The sequence below is a fragment of the Procambarus clarkii genome, chromosome 62 (assembly GCF_040958095.1).
Source record: "Procambarus clarkii isolate CNS0578487 chromosome 62, FALCON_Pclarkii_2.0, whole genome shotgun sequence".
In the NCBI taxonomy this organism is placed as follows: Eukaryota; Metazoa; Arthropoda; class Malacostraca; order Decapoda; family Cambaridae; genus Procambarus; species Procambarus clarkii.
Genome location: NC_091211.1, coordinates 23,490,321 through 23,515,599, shown reverse-complemented (window position 1 = coordinate 23,515,599; position 25,279 = coordinate 23,490,321). Strand labels below are relative to the sequence as shown.

The following is a 25,279-nucleotide window of genomic DNA, read 5'->3' as shown; positions in this document are numbered from 1 at the left end:
CAGGGGCGGCCCCTCACGAGTGACCCTTCCGGGAGGTGCTCTAGTGATTCGAACGGGAGCCCTACGTCGGTCTCCTGCACACGTACATCACCCTAAGAGTGTGCCGAGGTATACCCCCCACTTACCCAAGTGAGTCGTACTCAAGTAAGTAATTATCAAAAGAAGGCACCAAACCGGGAAGGCTATGTAGCACCATCAAATGCGCAAAACAATTAGAGGGCGCTAAATATCACCAAGGATGCCAATATGAGAACAAAAACGCATAAGGCGAACGATATCAAAATTATCCGAGTCACCAAGAATTCTATTGAGGGACAGGTGACCGCGAGGGGCGGTCGGAAAGCAAGACACACGCTCGTCCTGGAAGTCAGGACATTTAAGAAGGACATGCACGACCGTAAGAGGGACAATGCAGAGTCGTACTCAAGCCGCTTACCATGAGGCGAGACTTCCGAGGGTGATAAACATAGCATGCATCAAAGGGGGGCCTCTTGTAGCTATCTATAACACTCATGACGCTACGTTAAGCACCGATGAAACTATAGTCTGTAAATACAGAACTAATACATGAACAGTGCTTCCCTCATCATCATCTCTGGCTTCGTGGAAGTCGATCAAGTCACCAATTACTTTAGCTACTATATAATCATTATGCAAAGTGTCAGCCCTTATTATATATACACGTCTGTTCCACGTTTATGACTGAAGATATCCAAGAGTATGCTACAGAAGTGATGGAATTTCTTAATTAAGGATTCGTGCTTTAGTACTAATAATTTATTGTTTACAAAATTCGAGCATAGTTTAAAACACTAAAAACACACCCGATTATCAGTGTAACCATTAAAAAAAATGTACATATAATCTTCGGCACTTTAATTAATTCTCTCATTACTCTCATTACTGTTACTTGCTGAACATAAAACGAGGCCAAATCAAACAACTTTAGTGTACTGATACTGTCATATTGATGAGAAGACACGACGTTGAGTGGTGATGTCACTGTACCTGATTATTACTTTCTTTAGGTACAGGGGGGGGGTCAGGTACAGGTGGGGTCAGGTACAGGGGGGGGGGGTTAGGTACAGGGGGGGGGGTTAGGTACAGGGGGGGGGGGTCAGGTACTGGGGGGGGGTCAGGTACAGGGGGGAGGGTCAGGTACAGGGGGGGGTCAGGTACAGGGGGGGGTCAGGTACAGGGGGGGGGTCAGGTACAGGGGGGGGGGTCAGGTACAGGGGGGGGTCAGGTACAGGGGGGGGGTCAGGTACAGGGGGGATCAGGTACAGGGGGGGGGTCAGGTACAGGGGGGGGTTAAATACACGGGGGTCAGGTACAGGGTGGGGGGTTAGGTACAAAGTGGGGGGGTCAGATACAGGGGGAGTCAAGTACAGGGGGAGTCAGGTACAGGGTGGGAGGGTCAGGTACAGGGTGGGGTCAGGTACAGGGTGGGAGGGTCAGGTACAGGGTGGGAGGGTCAGGTACAGGGTGGGGGATGGTCAGGTACAGGGTGGGGGATGGTCAGGTACAGGGGGGGTTCAGGTCAGGGGGACGGTTACTATAGAGGGTCAGCTGCAGTGAGTTGGATTCAGAGGCCAGGTACACAGGCTTATATATGTAAAGGTTTTCATACCAGGCGCACTGATGACGCGTGAAATCAAAACACAGCCGCCAGAGGCTTAGAGCTCAAACGACAAGATTGTTCCTGAGAGTGAGGACGAAATTGTGGAAGGTGTCAATGAAGGTCGCCCACACCGTGTCATCCGGTACGAAGGACCTGACCCCAGTCGCCATCATCCCCGCCAGCCTGACGAACATAATGTACTCTATCACCTGGATTACATATTTGGTAAGAACTTGATGGAAGTAAAGGTAATCACGAGGAAAAAGCAGTATGACTTGATTGCACATTGAAAGGACAAGAGGACAAGGAACTGGGATAGGACTGAGCTAAAGAATGGAGCCCAACCACCTGGAACATCAGGATTTTAACACAGACCTGCACGAAGGCGAGGTATCCACTCTACTGAAAAGTCCAAGTGCTTGGGCAGACCTGTATGAAGTGATAATTTAGCGAATCAAATGTAAGTGTACTCTAAGCACATATCTGAGGCATTTTACAACTGTTTAAAGATGGACCATTTTAGTCTTGTGGCAAGTGAGGGATGAAGTACAAGGGCGAAGAGTTAAATTAGAAAAATCCAAAGAAACCTGAGGACGGCATTGAAGAAACGTACCCAAGCCCATATGAAGCGAGGTTGGCGAAGAACCGTTCTTGAAGATTTGGGTACATGAAGAGAAGCGAGATGCCAGTTAACACAACCATGGTCATCACTGCCGGAACCTTCAAAGCAAATTTCTGTCCAAGGAGATTGAAAGACATAAGTCTCTTAATGCAGCAAGGGTGACCATACAGTTTACTTTGCAATATAATAAACATTAAAAAAGAGTTGAAGAAGCAGCATTGGTGCTTACATAGCAATCAGTTGAAAGGAAACTTTTGAACACCTGAATATTTAAAATTCAAGCATTTGGGCAGTTTTGAAGAATGAGTTTGATTAAAATTTCCATCTGAGCAATTCGAACATGTGTTATCAAGATCCTCTTAGCTACATAGCAAGGCTTTGGATAATTAAAAAGGGTGCTAGATGTGAAAGATATCCACTGTTCATGTGTGTGTAAGGCGAGGAGGAGCCCGTACGAGGAGACAATCACGAGTGGTCTTGTTACTAGAATAACGTTATTATATTGATATACATGTGTGTGTGTGTGTTAGCAGCGAGAGTTCTCAAGTGTAAGGCCACAGGAGATGACACTGGGTAAAAGAAATGTTTGTACGAAGCCTTGCCAGTAGGCCATGGAGAAGCTGGGAAGATGGAGGGAGTTAGGGTAAGGAAGAAGTGAGGCATGGAGGTGGAAGAGCTACAGAGAGGGGAAGGGAGAGATGGAGGCATTAGGGAAGAAAATAAGTGGAAACACATAGAATGAATAAAGAACAATTAAAATAAAATCTAGAAATAAAAAATAAATTATTTAAAACTAGAAATAAAGAAGATAAGGAGGTGACTCGCCTCTATGAGGTTGCCAACGAAGTGGACAGCTTGGCCGCTGTAGGCGATCCCTGTGCCTGTCCAAGACACCCCCAGACCCACTGCCGACACCACCGCCGACACTGCCGACACTACCGCCGACACCAAGATTGGAGTCAGCGACACCACCTGTGTGAGGGAGAAGAATCGTCTGCTAATCTGTGGACTCCTACTGGCTGTCTCTGCTCCTAGGTTGGTTACTGATCTCTGACCGGCTCTTGGTCCCTGGTTACCTTAACTATTGACCAGCTCTTGAACGCTAGTTGACTGATCTATGACCGACTCTTAGAATATATATAGAGAAATATGCAGAAGATCAAAAGAGTCAGGTAAATGGCTTCCCTAAAATGTCTAGCCAAAGCAACCCACCTAACCTATCCTGGCAGATATATAGTAAATATACTGAGGGGTTTAATTTTACTAATGCATCACATTTTTAGCAAAGTGATCGATTCCATAAAATTGCGATGTATAACGTAAGTGGACGGGTTCCGCCCTGTATATGGGTGACGGGGAAGGGAGGTTAGATTTCAATGGGGCCGTCTACAATGGGTATAAAGGCCTTATCGTGGTATTCACTAATTATGTTCTTGTACGTTTCTCTTAACCTTTCCCTTAGTATATTGCCCTTCTATTTCTTCCAGACTGATTCCCCCTATGCTATCTCTTTACAACACATCACGCCATACTGCACAACCACCCCCACACACCCAAAAAATACTCTTACCCACCCACTCAAATCCCTGAACTCCTTAAGAAATTAAGACGAGTACGTCGACATTTACCTGTGTGAGGAGGGAGGCGTAGGAGAGGGCAGGATAGAGGTAGGCCGAGATGTCTCTCACTTGCCTCCCAGTCTGGCGGACGGTGCGACGCAGGTCTGCCACATGCTCCAGCTTCTTCTTATCCCACATGCTCACGGCCACCTTGATTATGGCCTCCAGAACACCTGCAAAACACCGAACCATACTGCCTGTATTGACCTCGAACTTCAACCAACCATAGTCTGTATTGACCTCGAACTTCAACCAACCATACTGCCTGTATTGACCTCGAACTTCAACCAACCATACTGTCTGTATTGACCTCGAACTTCAACCAACCATACTGTCTGTATTGACCTCGAACTTCAACCAACCATACTGTCTGTATTGACCTCGAACTTCAACCAACCATACTGTCTGTATTGACCTCGAACTTCAACCAACCATACTGTCTGTATTGACCTCGAACTTCAACCAACCATACTGTCTGTATTGACCTCGAACTTCAACCAACCATACTGTCTGTATTGACCTCGAACTTCAACCAACCATACTGCCTGTATTGACCTCGAACTTCAACCAACCATACTGTCTGTATTGACCTCGAACTTCAACCAACCATACTGTCTGTATTGACCTCGAACTTCAACCAACCATACTGTCTGTATTGACCTCGAACTTCAACCAACCATACTGTCTGTATTGACCTCGAACTTCAACCAACCATACTGTCTGTATTGACCTCGAACTTCAACCAACCATACTGTCTGTATTGACCTCGAACTTCAACCAACCATACTGTCTGTATTGACCTCGAACTTCAACCAACCATACTGTCTGTATTGACCTCGAACTTCAACCAACCATACTGTCTGTACTGACCTCGAACTTCAACCAACCATACTGTCTGTATTGACCTCGAACTTCAACCAACCATACTGTCTGTACTTCAACCAACCATACTGTCTGTACTTCAACCAACCATTCTGTCTGTACTGACCTCGAACTTCAACCAACCATACTGTCTGTACTGACCTCGAATGGCAACCAAACCCCTGCAGGCAAAACACGTTCGAGTAACATTAAATCAACGTTTATTCTATGTTGAATCAACGTGGTGTTTGCCCTACATGTGACCACTGGAGGTGTTTATCAATGTTGCGATTACAAGTACAACCTAATTTACACTTAACCTTATGGCTAAAATCTGCAATGTAAATTTTACTCGTGTAGGGATTTTAACTTCTTAATGATCGAACCGCTTCAAGAAGTCGGTCAAATTTGTACACGTTACATAAGCTATACTTTGTCAAATTGGGTAGTAAAATTATTAAGTTGTTCAAAGCATTTGACGCTTAAGAAAATTTTTAAACATTTATGTTTACTCCACGTCAGGGGAGCTGTATCGCTGTCCGATTGAACGTGAAAAACATGGAATTTAGAGACAGCTCTTACTACTGACGTTCAAGAAAATGACTAAATATTCATTCAAAATTATATAATGTCCATATATCCAAAACTGACAGCTTAAAGTGGCGAATGCACATGACTGTAATATTCCTTTTGCCGCCCACTAGATGACTGTTTAGGGAGAAGTGTATCAAGCAAATAAAGAGCAAGTACTTCAACACATTCAACTGTATAGAACAATGAGATCCAATTCCACACAACCTATTACGTGACTTCGTCAACATTGCCCACAGGATGAATACAAGGTTAGGTTATGATTAAACTAGTCAAGGTGTTACGAACTGACCAGTCAAACAATAATTTGAAATTACTGTGTTGTCACTATCATTTAGGTAACGTAAGAGAAGAATTAGGCAATAATTGTCCGAGAGATATTTTGATTCGGTTAACTTTCAGTTGGTGATCACTTAAGATAAGTCTAAGGGAGGAGGTGATGTTGCCTCTTCATCGAGCCAACTCTCAACAATTGAGCCAAGACGATGAGCACTTCCCACCTTTGACACTCTGGGGGTCATCCTGCTGTTGCTGCTGCTGCTGTTGTTGCTGCTGCTGTTGATTCAGCAGCTGCTGCTGTTCTTGTTGCTTCAACAGCTGCTGTTGCTGCTGTTGCTGCTGCTGCAGCTGGTGTTGGTGCTCCCCCATATGGGAAGGTCCTTGTCCCGCCGCTCTTAATACCGTCCACCACAACCACACTCCCACAACCTGCCTAAGAAAACAGCTTTTACAAATTTACAGTGTGTTGATCAAACTAAAGTACCACCATGCTAGAAAAAACATTCTGAATCCTAAGTATTTTTTATAGCAGCCAAGATACAAATGGTGGATGAAAATCACTGCTCTCGCCTAGTCTGTCTGTCGGTTAGTTTAAATATCTAATGTAAATAAGACGCACCTTACGTGGGTTCTCTGGTACACTTATTACACCATTCCTGTCTTCTGGAGACAGGAGTTACAACACCCCTGAAGTTGAAGCCAAGGCTGTCACACTTACTCTAGTAAACAGAGGTAAATCACAAATATATTCATTTAATATTCCCCTATCTCATGAATCTTGCCATTTAATTCAAGCCACCATAGTAGCCATTTTCTCAGTAGTCAGCAAATATAATTCCGCCTCTTTAAGCGCATTCTGTATAATGCTTTAGGGAGTATTATATCCGATCCTCCTAACTCCTGACCAGGGAGTTAACCTGCATTCACCTCAAACACTTGCGATCACCTTCCCCTATACTCGTCGATAGTTTCTATACAACACATGGCGGTCACAGCATCACTTTGATATCCTTACCTTCTATATGTTATCATATCGCCTTTATCTAGATAGTTATAGCCAAAGAATACAATGTATACACAAAGTTTCGTCACGTCCCCTCCCTGGCTGGCTGGCTGGTTGGCTGCCAGGCTAAGCCGAGTGCTTTACTGACGTGTCATCACAATGATTCCGAACCCATGAATGGGATAAACAAACTAGGAGATTCTAAACACCCCGAAATCATGTTCGAAGCTGAGAAACACAAAGTTTTGCTCACGTTAAACATGTCACATACACAAATGTGTCTGCCCTTCCAAAAAACAAAATCACCTCGGGTTGACAACATATTTGTCATATAATATTATTATCCAAGTGTCGGTATTTGACATGATCCACAGGAACTTGTTCGAAGGTAAGACTCGAGACGTGAATAGCTCACTTCCAGCCTGGACTGTAACCACTTCCTGAATCACAATAACGAAAACTCCTTATCTAGGACAGCGTCGCCCCTAAGTCAACAACACCTTATCTAGACCAAGCTAGATCTAGACTTATCTAGATATAAGCTCCAATAAATAATAATAATTTATATGTGAGAAAAAACCTTTGTTATTACATCGTATTAAAGAGTCATCATGTAAGTTGGTTGCCAGATGTATATATCAAAAACTGACAATAAAATCTGTAGTCTTGTAGTCAAAAGTGACGAATGGGGTGAATATAATTATGAGTATTACTATATACGAGACCGAGTTGTGGTTCCGACACTGAAACATATCTCCTAAAGCATATTTATTACCCATGGAGAAAATAGTGCAGGACGGGATATATACTGACTGTGAGGTGAACCTCGCTTCTCGGTGTGTATATACTGAGAGTTCACTGTTGTCCTGGGACTTGTTGAGGACTAAAGTATACTTGGTTGGTCAATAAGTTATTGTGGTGGCTTTAATAACCCCGCACAGCCAGACAGGCCACAAGTCTAACAACAAACCATACTGAAACATATGGGATATTTTTAAATATGTGCCGCGCAGAGGTGGTGGTGGTGTGTGCTACAGTGGTGGTGAGTTTTAGAGTTATGGTTTCTGTTACAGTTTAAAAACTCTACTGACTCTGTCATTCTACCCATTTCGTGAATTATTTTTTCTAGTGTTTTGACTACCACGCTTTTTAACGATACAGACCAATCATTTAGAGGGTCTTCTCTGCTACCATTTTTGTAGATTAACATGTTTAGTGATTAATCAGTTAATCATCTTGAGTGTAAATCACCAGTACCATTTTGTTGACTTCTCGTGAGCTATCAATCATTAATTCTCTTATCTTTGCAAGTCTATTAAGATATTTCATAGAAATGTATATCCCTTCTTCCACCTTCTCCTCTGCTCCTCCTCACAAGGAGAGAAGGACAGAAGTTGAGTTATTTGCAACAATTGCAAAAGATTAATCACAGAGGAAACTAGAAATGTCTGTAATAATAGAAGGTGTAAAGCAGAAGGATTAAAGCTTGCAGAGTAGAGAACCACAGCTTGTCAAAAGCCTCAGAAATATCCAAAATATTCGTGTATGCGAGTGTTGTGCCAGAGAAGATCCCCAGTAAAATGAACCTAACGAAATCCAGGATTATATCCTTTTTTTTATTTTAGGATAGATTCAATCCTATGTCTATTTCAGACAATAGACATAGGTAATATAGTTGTTCTTAAAGGGATTGTTACGGTGACCTTTCTTAAGGGCTGGTTGAACGGTGACCTGTCGTAGGGACTGGTTGAACGGTGACCTGTCGTAGGGACTGGTTGAACGGTGACCTGTCGTAGGGACTGGTTGAACGGTGACCTGTCGTAGGGACTGGTTGAACGGTGACCTGTCGTAGGTACTGGGTGAACGGTGACCTGTCTCAAGGACTGGTGAACGGTGACCTGTCTCAAGGACGGTGTGAACGGTGACCTGTCTTAAGGACTGGTTGAACGGTGACCTATCTTACACAGGTTGAACAAGAGAATGCCTCCAATATGAGTGGAAAGTCAGAGGTGGCCGGGCGAACAGCAGCGAAGCAGGCGGGCCTCGAAAGCTTTAGGAACCTGCTTAACTGATACGAAGAAGCGGCCACAGGAGCGGCCAGAGGAAAAACTGGTCAGGGAGGCTGGAGTTGTGTCCAGGTTTAAAGTAAACGAGACTGATTATGCAAGCGAATTTGTCAGTGGAAGTTTCGCGTTATCAGATCAGCGAATATATGGCAACGAAGGAAAATAATGACTGCAACATTTATGACATAATTGTTTATTTGAGACTCTGAGAACTCTCTCAAAACGTGACGATTTTGCCTCACCTCACCTCACATCTCGTGCAACCTGTCTTCACATTTAAGGCCCTAAAGGTTTGGCCATATCTACCACAGCGTCAACATACCGGTAATTTCGTGAAAACAAAAGCTTTGTCAAAAGCTTTGTCACGAACGCTCTTTTGTAGGGCAAAAACCACGTCAGATATCAAGTTTAGCAAATCGTTAGAACGGGGCTGTTTAATTAGATGCCTTAGTTGCGTTGCGAGGGACAGACGTAACATGCTTATTTTAATAGATATATATATATAGAGTGGTTGATTGCAAATGAAAATTGCAGCCAGGAAGGCTCTGTTCCGCCAATGAATTGCTTAAGAACATTGCATATTAAACAATGGTTTAGAGGAGGAAGGGTGGAAAGGAACAAACTAGAAATATATATATAACATGATAGTTACCATGCTATTTTGTGTACTATGTCAGTGACTGTTTCACCATACAAGGATGTTTCGTGTGACAAGAATCTTGTCACCCAACATAATATCAAGCTGTCAGTTTCCACGATTGGGCCAGTCAGCCGAACTAAGGCGGAGATAAAGCTTAGTGATTGTGGAAGAATGCACCACGGAAGAAGATGCAGAGATGAAGCAATGATCAAATCTCAAGGCGAGATAAACGTGATTATATGGTGGCTTGGGAATTGAACAAATTCCCAAAACATAACAAAAGTGGGATTGCTTGATTGTTTCACTCGTAGGATAAACATATATATATGAGTAAAGTTTGTTTATAAACAGGAGCTGCCTTACATGGGTATTTAAGGCTTTATCCTCTCTTCTTATGTTCTTTCGAGAAATCACTGGATAGTTAAGATAAGGATAAAAGTTAAAAAAAAAATTGTTTCAGATCAATTAGAGTAGAAGTTGCTCACATTTCCCTCTTCCTGCAGAAGACTGAATCCTTCTTTTATATTGAATGCCTCAAAATGGCGTAGTTTCAGTTAATAAAATAAGATGACCAAGATTTTCTGACTTGGTGAACAAAATGACCAAAGAAATAAAGTAGTTCAAAGAAATAATAGCGTCAGCAGATAAAAATAGTGCCACGTGAGATTATGATCTTGAACAAATGGGTTGACATAAGATTCAAGAAGATTCTGACTTGAGAATAATTGTCAGCTGAAATAACGCTACAAACCTAAGTTTATTTGTATTATTATTATTATTATTATTAATAGTACAGATCGGTGCAGTTTTAACAGTGACATCTTGGTATAAAACTGTATTCGTAATCTCTCCTTAGAATATCCATTGTTAATTTTACATCACGACAAGTTAAATATTTCATATATTGCAATATTAATATTCAAACAAACTTGTACTGTAAATTGCAGTGATACTGTTTAGGCGTTTTTGCCAGAATCATACATTACATTATACATTATTTTCAAAATAATGTATAATGTTTTCTTGGAAGTCAAAGTTGGAGGTACTTGGTCCTAATGAAGGTGAAAGGTCACGCTAGGATGTAGAACGTTAGACTGGATGACCTTCTGCTTGTCAACAGGTCAAGCTCACATTATATGTTTGGACAGTCATGTGCACGGGCACTAGGTCAAGACCCACCCGTTCCTATGTTGAGAATGCCATATGTGGTTCATAAGGTCAAGCTCCATCTCAGTTACTATGCTCAGAAGGTCATGTACGGGCTGCCTGGTCAATCTCTCGCAGGTCATCTGTGGGTCACTTAGCTGAAGCTAATTCCTCTTTCTCTCCGAGCCTAAAGTCATCTGATGGTCACCAGGTCTAGGTCAGCTTATTCCTATGTTCCAAAGGTCATCTCATCCTCAACATGTTCTGACCATTGGCGTTTCTTCTGAACCCTTTTAGTCACGTAACACCCATGAAATATTTTGAATAAATGAGGTGTCGTGAAGTTTCCCTCCATGACCTTCACAATGCAGTAGTTGAACTTTTACCCTCGGCTCTGACAGGCTGCGCGACTCAACGCCCTGTTGCAGACCAGTTGGCATTCAACACTTGAGGCCTAATTCTTCAAGGCCGTAAAATCCTGAAAGCTTCCTTGCTACTTAAATATTTTTTATTTGATTATCTTAAAACTTACAGATTAAACCATTATATATAGCTGAACGTCGTTTAAGGAGCCCCGTTTTCTCAGAGTAAATACAGGGTAAACTGAAGCCAAGTCACGGGCGTGGCAACAAGGGTAGCGGACTGAAGGCACAGAAAGAGAAAGGAAGGTGGCCGTGGATCAGCACGCCCTCCAACACTAGTGATCGCTCTCTCGTGCTGACACGGCGTTTCCTCTGAGGATCTCTCCTTTCCATCTGGCTCGCTTGTACGCGCCTACTTATCGCCACACTTGTCCTCAGAGTAAGGAAATCAAGCATCTCTGTGGGGATGCTTGGCATCTTGACGCATCATGTTGTGTTGCAGGATTTTGCTCGTGTGACTGACGTTCGGCTGACGTTTATCTCAAGGAATATTGCAAGAATTCTCCAGTGGCACTAACTATTGCATTGATACCATCCCGCAGTGAATTTTCCTTTCCCATAAGAAGTTTTGACCATTTTTTGTGGCATTATATTCAATCATCCCACTGAGATAATAGATATATATTATCTCAGAGTTCTTCATGTATCGTAAAACTGTAGCGATACTTAAAAAGTATCGACCCGCTTCAATAATCATGTAAAAGAAAGAGTTACAACGAAGGAATAATAAAATTAACCAAAAATTGGCATAAACAAAATTTTTAAAGTGAACTATGTATTTCTATATTATTTAACGCAGAACTTTAATTGTGGCAGAACATTGATTGATAATTGTTGCCCCCCGGAGGCGGCTAGTTTATTGTACACCCCCAAACTCATTCTGTGATCGGTAGCGCAAAAAAAAAAGGAATACAAAGAGCACAAAAGGTCTTTATGAGACCTCAACGGAGACTATTTCATTAACAGTGCAGTCGCAAAGCAGACGATAAGTCACAATATCGTGGCTGAAGATATTATGATTAAACCACACACCAGAAGATGAGGAGACGACGACGTTTCGGTCCGTGCTGGACCATAATCAAGTCATTGTAATAGTCGACTTGATAATGGTCCAGGACAGACCGAAACGTCGTCGTCTTCTCATCTTCTGGTGTGTGGTTTAATCACCAGTGCAGTCACAACATTTTAATATGAGTGTTCTTTGAATCCCTCTAGAATCATTAGCTCCATTGCATATGTATTCTATCAGTTCAACTGATACAATGTTGTTTTTATTATCACGCTGACGCTTCACTCCAATCATAAGATTTATTTAAAATATTCAATCTTGAATGCATGGTATATTTAGTTCTTTCCGCATTTTGAGGACTTTGGTGGTTATTGGACAGCCAAGTATAATTCTGAGGGTTTCACGTTGTTCACTTTTTCCATTCTATCAATACTTTTACAATTATGAAGAACTAAAGTTGGTGCATGATAGTCTATCAGAAACATTATATATATTATGTACATTATTTCTGCTATTCTAAAATAAATACCGTATTGAGGTTTACAGTTCTACGAAAGCCTTGTGTCTGTCTTTACATTGTTGATGTAACTTTCTAACTGCAGTTAATGTACAAGGAACTGAGACACCAAGAAACAGGAGACATAGGATAGTGGTATGTTATCAAACTTTGTCGATTACCAATTTTACTGTTTCTGCACCGTTGATTGCAAGAACAAGGCTCTCACAAACTGTATGTATGCAATTTAAGGTTATTTGCATTTCGATTGGGTTTTTATATGTACAGGGATATGATTTTACGTGTGTGTGTGAATGCGTGCGCTCGAGTGCGTGCATGTGCGTCGTGTGCGTCTTCCTTCGAAAAATCAAGCGTACATGTGTACGTGTCTTCAAAAGTAACAGGTCTTGCACTCTGAATATGTACAACTTTCACAAACAAGTTGATCATACAAGACCAGTTTTTGCATCTCTCATTTTTAATTTCGGGAATGTCAGTCGCCTCGGAGCGGAAACTTTCTGGTATTTTGCAAACAATAAAAAATAAAGAGAGGAAAACTGATTGTTAGAAAGTAAGACCTTTTTTTAGTAAGACTTGTGGAGTGTTCTCACGCCATCTTATTGTTCTCGAACATGTAAAGCTTTGATCTGTTTTCTTCTGTGGAAAGAAGCCTTATAGCTGAGTGGTTCAGCGATACCAATGTCGACTCAAAAGTTCGTCTTACAGCTTGTTGGGTTGACATTTGATGTCTTGTTTGTGCTGAGTTGCATACTCTCTGAAACTTCCCTTGTGTTTATATATATATATATATATATATATATATATATATATATATATATATATATATATATATATATATATATGTATATATATATATATATATATATATATATATATATATATATATATATATATATATATATATATGAAAAGACACAACTCTCCTAAACACGAGAGTTTTAAAGTTCTCCTAAACTCTTCTCGAGTTTAGTTCTCCTAAAGTTGTATATATATATATATATATATATATATATATATATATATATATATATATATATATATATATATATATATATATATATAATATGTGTGTGTGTGTGTGTGTGTGTGTGTAGAGAGAGAGAGGAAGTTCTTGTCTAGCTCCTCCTCATGGTCTTGCTCTGGAGCCTCCACTGTTGATGAAGCGAGACGTGGTTGTGCATTGATTTACTTTTCTTGTTTACCATTCTACTGGCGGAGCAAATGACGACGTAGGTCGTTCTCCTTCAGGTATCTACGCACCCAACAATAGCCATTGGCTGGCTCTCATACACCCGTGGTTACTGAGTATGCGTACCTTGTGCTTAGTAACCTGACGTGGTAGTCATTCAGAGAGTCCTTGACACAGATATATACGTGTAGTATGCTGCACTACAGCTGTAGTTCGGGTACTACACACGTGTAGCGTAGCGTGTAGTGTAGTGTGTAGTACCCGAACTCTACCTATGTGGAGGTGTGTTCATGTAGCTGGATACACAACAGAAACGACGCAATACTAATATAAAAATCGAGAGGTATTGAAGAAAATATTCAGGAACACCTTGACAAGCTTTAGGTGCGGTAAAACAAATGGTTGCTAGAATTAAATTCCAACAAAGGTTTATGGTCATGAACATCGGAAAGGGAGAAAGGAGACAAAGGGATATGTACACCATTTGGAAAACTACTTGGATTAATTAATACCTTGACGGCCTGGATTCTTGCAAAGTTGGTGTTTGATCCCCGTTGACCCAGTTGGATTGGCACCGTTCCTTCATCCCGGTCCTCCGTTCCCAAGTCCTTGTTGTCATAATCCAGCTCCTTCCAAATGTTGGCTTAACGCTTTTCTCATAATTACCTTACCTTATCACTCTGAAAGCATAAAACTCATTAACAGCGGTGGAACACCTATACCTCACTAACAGCGAAGGAGCACATAATCACGTTAACATCGGCAACGTATGGGAATCTGACAAGCATTTGAACGGCATGTTTAACCCTAAATAAAGAATCTTTTTTAAGGTAATACTACGTTATTTGTTTCAGTTTACTTTGAAGTATACAATCTGAAGCTGCACTTATCTGCAGAGATTCAAATTAAATTACAATTATGTGTAAATAGCCATTCGTGTACGCGATTTTTTATTTCTTGAAGTCAGCTTGATATGGTGGGCAGCCTGTTGTCGCAGGGCATTCCATAATTTTCCGTATTTCGGGTGATAAGAGAGTAAAAATTCCTCTGTACTTGCTGAGGATACATCTTTCTGGCAGTCATATATCGCACCTATCGTTAGGTAGTCTTTTTATTGAGGGAAGTACTCGGGGAAAACTTATAAATGGGGGGGTTGTGGAATTTTGTAGCTTGGTTGAATACACACACCAACCGCATCTCTTCTGTATTGGGATTTGGATGGACCGCACTGAGTCAACACATTTCATTTTTAATCCATCCACCTGGGCTCTACGAGCCTCGAACCGCGGACCCCCACGCATGTGAGCCTGAAGCTCTATCGAAAGAGCTAATGAGTAGTCTTAATAAGGAATATTTCCAGAAGCGGCATTTCCTTTACAAATACATTAGGGAATCACAAAAGCTGTTCCCAAGGTTAAATTACCTTTTACCGTATGGTGGTCCAATGGGTTAAGGCGTGCGTCTAGGGTGTCCCAGGACACAAGTTCGATGCCTTTCCTGCCCTATTGATTTTCACATTAACTTTCCTTCTCACTAGATACGCAGCTTTGTCTTAGTTTTTCTAACACTTTTAGATTAGACTGTTGACAGTAATACCGTATTAGTGGTGAGTACTCCATAATATATTAGATTTGAAAGTTGTGGTGTTATGCATGTCTTAGTATTTAGGTGATGTGCTGCTCTCCGTTAGCGAGCTTGTTGCATAGCGCCTTTCGCTGCAATACTTTCCGGGAATTTGTGGTAAGCGATGCTTTGTGTGTGAGCATGCAGCAACCGCAGATACGGCTGCGTCACAAACCTTCGTAATAACACCAGTTGGGTGTTTATGATCGTAATTTTCCTTATTGCGGAAGTCATTTCCGTCACGAGACGGAAGCTTCGTGACACTCTTCCGAGGCGGAGAGTGACCGCCTCAGGAGAGTAAGAAACGCCATTCGTAAACAGTTTGTTAAAACGCAACGTAACCTCCAAGAACGAGATAAGAAGGAAAAGTTACGAAAGAACTTGCTTAATGAGTCCGTGCCGTGGGCGTGGAGGATCGACGGTTCATTGAGCTTTAACCGTTTGTTTACCAGTCGGTAATTTTTTACCAAGTAAAAATAAAAATAAAACAGAAAAACTTGTCGTGTGACCTTGTTGTTTTCTGCTCGTAATAAGAGTGTTGACTGTAGGAAATGTTTAGTACGCCTCCTCCACACTACTTTTATTGTAGACACACACACACACACACACACACACACACACACACACACACACACACACACACACACACACACACACACTCACACACACACACACACACACACACACACACACACACACACACACACACACACACACACACACACACACACACACACACACACACACATGAAAAAAAGAAAACCGGCGACATTTTGGTCTGTCCTCGACCTCTATCAAATCCTATAAAGTATGACAAGGGTCCAGGACGGGGCCGAAACATAGTTACTTCCTTTAGTATCAGAAGTGTGGATTTGTTGTCAAATCATCAGCCTTCTAATATTGTAATTAAATATCTGCATGTTGATCACATTGTTTATCGCATCTCCTCTGAGGAGAATGATTCCCTCGTTGCTCACTTGTTGCATACCTTATACAGGGTGCTGAAGGAGGTGCACATGTACTCAGGAGTGCTCATGTACTGTGTCTCATCTTCAAGTAACTATACTGGATGGAAATACTATAATTACCGGGAGAGGATGAAGTCACCACGCCTCGTATCGTCCTGTTATCTTAGTGTGAGTAAAATTGATCGTGGCCGTATTAGAAAGCAGTTTTCCTGTGTGTACTTTGAACTTCAGTGTGTCACCGTATTTCATTATTAGTGTGTATAGGAAAGGAAGGAAATCGTCTTTCTATATTTCAACTTAAAAAAAGAGCTACAATTATCCAGATCGACGGAACAAATACGGTAAAATAATTATTAGGATAAAACGTTAAGCTTTATCCTAATAAAGAATAATTATCATAATAAAGCATAATCCAAATAAAGTTGCTGCGATATGTGAACGGAGTCAACAAACTCTGCAAAATCACCTGGATCAATAGAGATCGAACGCGGACCCTTTAAGAAGTGAGACTGTTTCTCTCAAGGTAGAGCTTGAAGATAGATACCTACGTGTGTAGTGTGTAGGTTTAGTTGTACAACCGACGAAAACATTTAAAGCAGAAACCGGGAAGAGGCAATCGCAATGTCAGGAAAGTAATACACTAGAACATGTAAACAGAGAAGAAAGAAAACAATAGAGATGCGAGCCTGCCTGTGAAATCATAATATACAAATGAAAAAGATAATTTTGGAAAAAAGGAAAACTGATAACAACAGAAGATGCAATATTACGAGAACTAATGAACTGATAGACTATATAAAAGAAATAATATATTAAATAAGGAAATAAAGTAATGGAAAAGGAAAATACAGTGTAACGTCGTAGAAATACATATAAACAGAGAGGAAATACAAAAGGAAACCATCAGCCTTAACCCTCTGAAGTAAATTAATAAAACGCGCAAATATCAGAGGGCATAATCAACCACCAGTGGAATATTACTAACCCGATGGAAAGTAGGAAAACTTATATAATTAAAGAAAAGAAAAACCTGTCCTGCAAAGTAGGTCATGAAAACAAAAAGCGAGTCATGGTATTTGCTGACTTGGGACGAGGGAAACTCTGATTGAACTTGTTTTTAAGGTAAACTTCACTTGGAGGGGTCGATACAGCGAAGGCCTTGTGCCTTACAGGACCGGCGTTCGATCGGCGTTCCTTCACTTCGTCCTCCTATCCCACTTCCTTGACCTCCTATCCTCTCCAAGTGCTATATAGCCACACTGGTTTATAACTTTCTCTTGATACCGTCCCATGAGGACGAAGAGTGTCCATTTGTTTATTTTGTTATGCATGTTAGTGGATTCGCGCATATACAGCAGCAACTATTGTATAAATTGTATTACACAAATAAATGTGTTATTAAGCCAACCCCACACATATGACAGGTAACATATAGTAGTGAGGATATTAGGGCAACACAGACCTCACTCTTCAGAGTGTTGCCCAACCCGTTTGACCTTTCCATGGTGGGTATACAAGAAATTGTCAAGTGTGAGATAAAGTGTCAGGGAGGATCAGATAGCGTTTGTGAGTGTCAAGGTGTGATATGTAGTGTTAGGTACTTCAGTTAGTGTCAAGAAGTGTCAGGTAGTGTAAGGGATTACAATGTAGTGCCAGGTAACTTCAGGTAGTGTCAAGAAGTGTCAGGTAGTGTAAAGGATTACAATGTAGTGCCAGGTAACTTCAGGTAGTGTCAAGAATTATTAGGTAGTGGTAAAGGATTACTATGTAGTGTCAGGCAACTTCAGGTAGTGTCAAGAAGTGTCAGGTATTGTCAGATAGTGTAAGGGATTACAATATAATGTCAGGTAATTTTATATAGTGCCATGTAGCATCAGGGAGTGTCGGGTAGTGAGGAGACTAGTGTCAGCAGTAGAGAAGTGTGCCAAGCAGTGGCAGTAAGAAGTGCCCCTGGTGAGGCCTGGCACTCCCAATATCCCTGTATATTTCATGGTCCACCTTGTGTATTTCACCTGTATATTTCACGGTCAAGTTGATAAATAGATGGTGGGTATCTATATGAATAACATTTTACTATGTTAAAGACAAAGTTTAAATAGAAGCTGTATAGAGTTGTAACGAATTGGCTTCGCCAGGAAAGACCACTTTCTCTCAAGAATGCATTTCCTTAATGCCTGCAGCTGGTTTTCTGGAAAGACTTCAGTGTCTATAAGGAAAGAGGAAGTGCTTCCGCACTATGTGGCTGTGGGGGCCAGGTGTAGAGGGCGACATATTTACCTCAGTGGATGTGGAAAGTGGCTGGAGGCTATTGCTACATCTCTCGAAATCTGTCAAGTCCCAGGTGCATCAATACCACCACAGCTGTTATTGGTTTTGAAACCACAGAGGCCAGTCTGAGCCACGAAGGTCGAAAACATCCAGTTAGTTGCTATCTGACTCATTTCTGGCGGTTTCTGAATCACAGCCTTCCGTATCATGCTATGATGTGCTTGTGGAGGATGAGTCGTGATATAATGGGGGCTTGGAGGCGACGGGAAGGTGTGATAAATATCAGGAGTGTGTGTTAAGTCAGTATGACACTGTTGTACTCGGCTGTCGAGAGAAAAATACAGAAATGTGATTGTAGTTTAAACCAGCGTTGGGGGTGACGCAGCGCGACACAGGTGACAGATCGACACGCAGGTTGACAGGCGTGTGTGGTCACCATCTTCCTCGGGATGTACCATAACTCACGTGTAACCCGTCTTCTCAACTAGTACGTCTCATTGTGTACGTTTCGATCTCCAACGTACAAATTACTAAGTACTATGAAAATCTACGGTTTCTATGCATCAGATGGTTAGGATAGGTGGGTTGCATGGGCTCGTACGTTTCTAGTTAGGTTAACGCTTTGAATTATGGACGTTGTGGCAAATCAAGAAAACGGGTTGGTATATAAGCAATATCAATATCTTTCTCCAAACCCGGCTTCAATATACCCCCCATCAGCATTAATATTTTCCCGAGTTGCTTTCTAATTGGCAATGCCCCCCCCCCCCCCCCCCCAAAAAAAAAAAAAAAAAAAAAAAAATTGTCATATGTTACTCATCAAATTCTATGGCAATGAAAATTAACCTCACTTTGCATGAGAGTTTTTCTTTGCATCAACGAAGATTGAATGATAATTCTTTAAGGAATCAACCATCAAAGAATCCTAAGAATCCTGTACAGCTGTTTACCTTTCTAGACACGTGTTGGCTTCTCTTCGTGAGTGACCTGACCTTACTCAAGGGACTTACTCTCTAAGACGGTGGCCAAACTGGATGGTGGCCGGATGTATATGGAATAGTCGAGTGAGCTCTGTGGCTTTCTAAGTATGGCAGGTGTTTTTCTAGAAAACTTTATACATTTATGGTTATGTCCTATAGGGAGGTCATGTGGCTTGTTGGGTGAGTAATTGATTTTCTAGACGGGTATCTACGTCTTTGATTTAGGTGACAGAAGCCACTCCCCCTTCTCCCTTCCCTCCGAACCCTTTTTGCTCCTTCTCACTTGTCCCTGTCTCTCCCTCCCTCCGTTCCTCCCTCCCTCCGTTCCTCCCTCCCTCCGTTCCTCCCTCCCTCCCCTTGACCTCTTACTTTCTCCCTTCCTAGACTTCTTTGCACTGTGTACCTGCTCCTCTACCGTGTATCTGCAGTTGTACAGTGTACCTGTACCGTGTACCTGCACCGTACACTTGCAGGTACAGTGTACCTGCACCGTACACTTGCAGGTACAGTGTACCTGCACCTGTACCGTGAACATGCACTTTTACCGTGAACCTGTACCTGTAGAAGATTAGCTGAGAGTTGCTATATTTAGCTGTTGCATTTCTTCATGTTTTTTTTTACATCTTACAGAGGGTGGCAGGGAAGGGGGGTCTCAGGGCCGAGACTAACCGGTTACAGGACTTGAGGAGGGGCTTAGAAGAGGAGGGAGAGGGGGGCTTAGAAGAAAGGGGAGGAGGAGGATGAGAGGAGGAGGGGGGAAGAGAAGGAAAGACGAACAATGGAGACAAAAGGCGGATTTTTATTTTATTTTTTAGTGAATATGATGGAGAGGTGTAAGTGAAGGGAACAGTTTGGAAATGGGAAGCATAGTATGAGTTATGATAGCTGGGACGGAGGGAGAAGGAGAAAGTGAGAGAAAGGTGGAAGAAATAGGATGAGAAGAAGCGGAGCAGAAAGAAATATATGTAGCTGAAGAATGATTGAGAAACATGAAGAATGACGAAATAGAAACAAAGATGAATGCCAAAAATAACACTGAACAGCGAAAGTTGTTTGACTTCAACGTTGAAGAGTAGGTAGGTGATGGTGCGGAGGGAAGAGGGGAGGAATGAGAAGCCTGAAGACATGAAGAGGGAGAAGCTGATGAAAGAATGAAAGGGAAAGTGAGCGTGATAAAAAGGAGAGGGACCAACGGATGAAAGACAACAGTGTATCGCCTGCCATTAACTAGAGAGTATGTAGTTTTTTGGATGGAAATAAAAGTAAACAGAATAACATAAATAATTATGAAAATCAGAGGAAGATTGAAGAAATAGAATGACGAATAACGGTATAGAAGTCGATGTATAGATAGATCAATATATAGCAAAATAGATCAAATACATAATCAACTGATACACAGAAATGACGACTGAACAAAGAGGTTCGTAATGATGCAAGTGATTACAACACAACTGTATTGCAATGACTAGTGGAATGTGTACCCAGCGGAGCTTGTTGGGCAGGTACAACCCTTCCCTCCCTCTCCTCCCCTCCCGTGATGAACCTCCTCTCCAATGCCCCTTCCCTCCATCCTACCTTCGACTGCTCTCTTCCCTCCATCCTACCTACGACTGGTCTCTTCCCTCCATCCCACCTTCGACAAGTCTCTTCCCTCTATCCCACCAGTGACTCTCTTGTTTTCTAACGGGTGGAAGAGAAACGAAGATGGAGAGGTACAGATGAAGGAATAAGTTTCGAAATGAAGAATATAGAATAAGTTATAACAGCAGACGGACTGTCCGCCTTCCCGATACTACATGATGAATACTGTGAAGCATTGACATGTTTTGATGTTCCCTTTAAGGGCCTTTTTTGTTCCCTCTCCACTGATCCAATCACCCCCATTCCTCCCACTATTCCTTTGATACAACACTAGGAAAACTTTGTTTCAGTCCGGAAAGTTCCCCGGACACCATCAGTATTTTTTTTTTTTATGAGGTGGAGGGAGGTAGGGGGAGATGGAGAAGTGAAGTAATAGATGTTAATTGCAAGCAGCTCCTCTAAGTTCACTGTTTGGCGTTGCTCGTGGGTTTTGCATGATAATTTTCTTTAAAGTGTGTAATATTACTAGAGGGTACTGGTGGTGCGACCTGACTAAAGTCTTGTATAAGTCTTTGTTCGTCCTAAGGTTACGGAATCTTCTCAGATTGCCAAAGGGTGTTTTTGTTTTGTTTATCGTGTTATTAAAGCGAATATAGATTCCGTTTTCTGTACATATTCAGTCCCAGTATTCTCCCTACACTCGAATGTTAGATTGGGTGGTTGTCATTGATAATGGGCTCTGGATTGCTATTGACAAATGTGTTCTATTTGGAACTTATGTTGTGAGTTGGGAGGTACAAGGTGAGGGTGGGGAGGTGTGTGGGGACTGGCGCAGGCAGGGGTGCGGGCGGGTTTACCGGACAGGGGCGGTCAGCCACTGAGGTACAATACGTGGGGTTCATTGGGGGGAGAGGGGCCGATGACGCGTACTAGGAAGCTTTTGGTTGGTAGGGAGGAGCGGTCGAGTCCTCAGTCGCCGTATGTTACCTGGTGCCTGATAGTAACATGCTATAATAAGTTCAGTTGGCTTCGTTTTCGACTCACAGTCGAGGATCGCGGGTTCGATTCTCGGCCGGGACCTAAATGGGCTGGCACGTTTCCTTTCACTTAATTCCTGTCATCCGGGTTTTACAACTGTTGTGGAGTTGCATCCTAGGGAGGGTCAGCTTTCGCTTTTCTACCTTGGAGGATCTAGAAAAAAGCCTAAATCATTTATATATATATATATATATATATATATATATATATATATATATATATATATATATATATATATATATGTCGTACCTAGTAGCCAGAACTCACTTCTCAGCCTACTATGCAAGGCCCGATTTGCCTAAAAAGCCAAGTTTTCCTGAATTAATATATTTTCTCTAATTTTTTTCTTATGAAATGATAAAGCTACCCATTTCATTATGTATGAGGTCAATTTTTTTTTATTGGAGTTAAAATTAACGTAGATATATGACCGAACCTAACCAACCCTACCTAACCTAACCTAACCTATCTTTATAGGTTAGGTTAGGTTAGGTAGCCGAAAAAGTTAGGTTAGGTTAGGTTAGGTAGTCGAAAGACAATTAATTCATGAAAACTTGGCTTATTAGGCAAATTTGGCCTTGCATAGTAGGCCGAGAAGTGCGTTCTGGCTACTAGGTACGACATATATATATATATATATATATATATATATATATATATATATATATATATATATATATATATATATATATATATATATATATATTTATTGGTGTATACTGGCAGCAGGTTTTCTTTTAAACATGTCTCATTGAATATGACCGCATATTCTGTATTTACTATCTTCTGATTTAGGGCTTCTATCCGTCTAACTATTTTCCTAGCATCAGGGCTTAGCTGAAAGAGGAGTTTTCCAAAACTCATTTTCGTTATTTCAAGGTGAAGAAAATAGTGAATTACTATAGAATGTATTACACTTATTTATACAATTTGCACAACGTTTCGAACCTCCATGGTTCATTCTCAAGTGAAAAGAAATTACAGAACTCGTTGATTTATACCCGTACTGGGTCAGGGGATAAGACAATAAAGGTAAAAACAAGGGGGATACATAGGGGATAAATGGGAGCGAAGCACGTAAGAACATAAGAATAAAGGTAACTGCGGAAGGCCTATTGGCCCATACGAGGCAACTCCTATCTACATACAAAGATTAATCAGGTGATTATTACACCTGATACAAAGATTAATCAGGTGATTAATACACCTAATTAATCTTTGTATGTAGATAGGAGCTGCCTCGTATGGGCCAATAGGCCTTCCGCAGTTACCTTTATTCTTATGTTCTTACGTGCTTCGCCCCCATTTATCCCCTATGTATCCCCCCTTGTTTTTACCTTTATTGTCTTATCCCCTGACCCAGTACGGGTATAAATCAACGAGTTCTGTAATTTCTTTTCACTTGAGAATGAACCATGGAGGTTCGAAACGTTGTGCAAATTGTATAAATAAGTGTAATACATTCTATAGTAATTCACTGTTTTCTTCACCTTGAAATAACGAAAATGAGTCTTGGAGAACTCCTCTTTCAGATAAGTCCTGATGCTAGGAAAATAGTTAGAGGGATAGAAGCCCTAAATCAGAAGATAGTAAATACAGAATATGCGGTCATATTCAATGAGACATATACATTATATATAATGTATATATATATATATATATATATATATATATATATACATATGTCGTACCTAGTAGCCAGAATTCACTTCTCAGCCTACTATTCAAGGCCCGATTTGCCTAATAAGCCAAGTTTTCCTGAATTAATATATTTACTATAATTTTTTTCTTATGAAATGATAAAGCAACCCTTTTCTCTATGTATGAGGTCAATTTTTATTTATTGGAGTTAAAATTAACGTAGATATATGACCGAACCTAACCAACCCTACCTAACCTAACCTAACCTATATTTATAGGTAAGGTTAGGTTAGGTAGCCAAAAAAAGCTAGGTTAGGTTAGGTTAGGTAGGTTAGGTAGACGAAAAAACATTAATTCATGAAAACTTGGCTTATTAGGCAAATCGGGCCTTGAATAGTAGGCTGAGAAGTGCGTTCTGGCTATTAGGTACGACATATATATATATATATATATATATATATATATATATATATATATATATATATATATATATATATATATATATATATATAATGTGTGTGTGTGTGTGTATGAAGGCTTCCTGTCACCGACTCCCGGAATTAAAGCAGAAATGACCCGGAACAGTATACTTTTATACCTGAGTCCCCCATTATATTCGTCTGACTATATTCGAATCATATACATTTGTCCTGGTACTGAGGTTGTATACATGTACGATTAATTAGATTCCGTATTATTCCTTGAGTAATCATTTGGTGTTCTATTGAAAAACTGATCCTTGAAGACTATTCACCCTTTTCACATTCACACATGCATACATATATGTGATCACATTTACGCCACAGGTAGTGTGGTATCCGCAGCACCTGACACTTAAGATTCACATCCTCCCTAATTTGCCAGATTCTTCCGACTACATTTCGGTTTATGTTCTCACTTACGGTACAATTCTTGGGTACGTGTGTTGCACCTTTGTTGTGTTGGTGTTCACTCACCTGTGTACCTTTATGGTAGACTGCACCTCCTGGTTCCCGTACTGTGGATCCAGACGCTTATGGAATAATTAGATTGAAGGAAACTGCAGAAGGCCATGCTTTGGCACAGGCCAAAGCATGGCCTGTGCCAAATATCCACGTATCCAACGGCTTGAACCCAATACCCACGTATCCAACGACTTGAACCTAATACCCACGTATCCAACGACTTGAACCTAATACCCACATATCCAACGACTTGAACCTAATACCCACGTATCCAACGACTTGAACCCAATACCCACGTATCCAACGACTTGAACTCAATACCCACGTATCCAACGGCTTGTACCACCTAATACCCACGTATCCAATAGCCTGTACCCAATACCCACGTATCTAACGGCTTGTACCCAGTACCCACGTATCCAACGGCTTGTACCCAGTACCCACGTATTCAACGGCTTGTACCCAGTACCCATGTATCCAACGCCTTGCACTCATTACCAACGTATACAACGGCCTGTACCCAGTACCCACGTATTCAACGGCTTGTACCCAATAACAGCGTAGCCATGACCCTGGAGTCCGTCGAGTCTGAAGCCTTGTTGGGTATCAATGGGGACGTCAACAACAGTCATGGCTACTCCTGTAGTC

At 41.3% G+C, this 25,279-nt stretch overlaps 2 protein-coding genes across 6 annotated transcripts in view; one reads left to right on the top strand and one right to left on the bottom strand.

The window, feature by feature from the left end:
- Window positions 1–1,526: 1,526 nt before the first annotated feature.
- Window positions 1,527–7,012, bottom strand: LOC123766646 (uncharacterized). Of its 3 annotated transcripts, none has more exons than XM_069308099.1 (6): window positions 6,903–7,012; window positions 5,815–6,026; window positions 3,872–4,035; window positions 3,069–3,215; window positions 2,235–2,356; window positions 1,527–1,804 (listed from the first exon to the last, which is right to left on the bottom strand). In XM_069308099.1, exons 1-6 carry the CDS (start codon window positions 6,959–6,961, stop codon window positions 1,684–1,686), a joined length of 825 nt encoding a protein of 274 aa, XP_069164200.1. In that variant the 5' UTR covers window positions 6,962–7,012; the 3' UTR covers window positions 1,527–1,683. The 3 variants fall into 3 exon arrangements, with proteins under 3 accessions (XP_069164200.1, XP_045611883.1, XP_069164201.1); XM_045755927.2 differs by lacking the exon at window positions 6,903–7,012 and adding an exon at window positions 6,609–6,758; XM_069308100.1 differs by lacking the exon at window positions 6,903–7,012 and adding an exon at window positions 6,609–6,733 and having other exon boundaries at window positions 5,815–6,022.
- Window positions 7,013–7,476: 464 nt separating this feature from the next.
- LOC123766521 (UNC93-like protein) overlaps window positions 7,477–25,279 on the top strand; it is a 37,975-nt gene continuing 20,172 nt past the window's right edge. For 2 of the 3 annotated variants that reach the window (XM_045755741.2, XM_069308338.1), the window contains exon 1: window positions 11,125–11,249. The gene's annotated coding sequence lies outside the window, so the exon portion shown is untranslated. Of the gene's footprint in view, window positions 7,639–11,124; window positions 11,250–25,279 lie in introns of those variants that run through there. The other variant, XM_069308337.1, reaches the window with a different exon arrangement.

Coding starts and splice junctions, on each gene's coding strand:
- LOC123766646 (XM_069308099.1), bottom strand. CDS start 6,961: ATGTCAAATACCGACACTTGGATAATAATATTATATGACAAATATGTT. Junction 4,036..5,814: donor TGACCCCCAGAGTGTCAAAG/GTGGGAAGTGCT, acceptor GGTGTTTTGCAG/GTGTTCTGGAGGCCATAATC. Junction 3,216..3,871: donor ACGCCTCCCTCCTCACACAG/GTAAATGTCGAC, acceptor TCCCTCACACAG/GTGGTGTCGCTGACTCCAAT.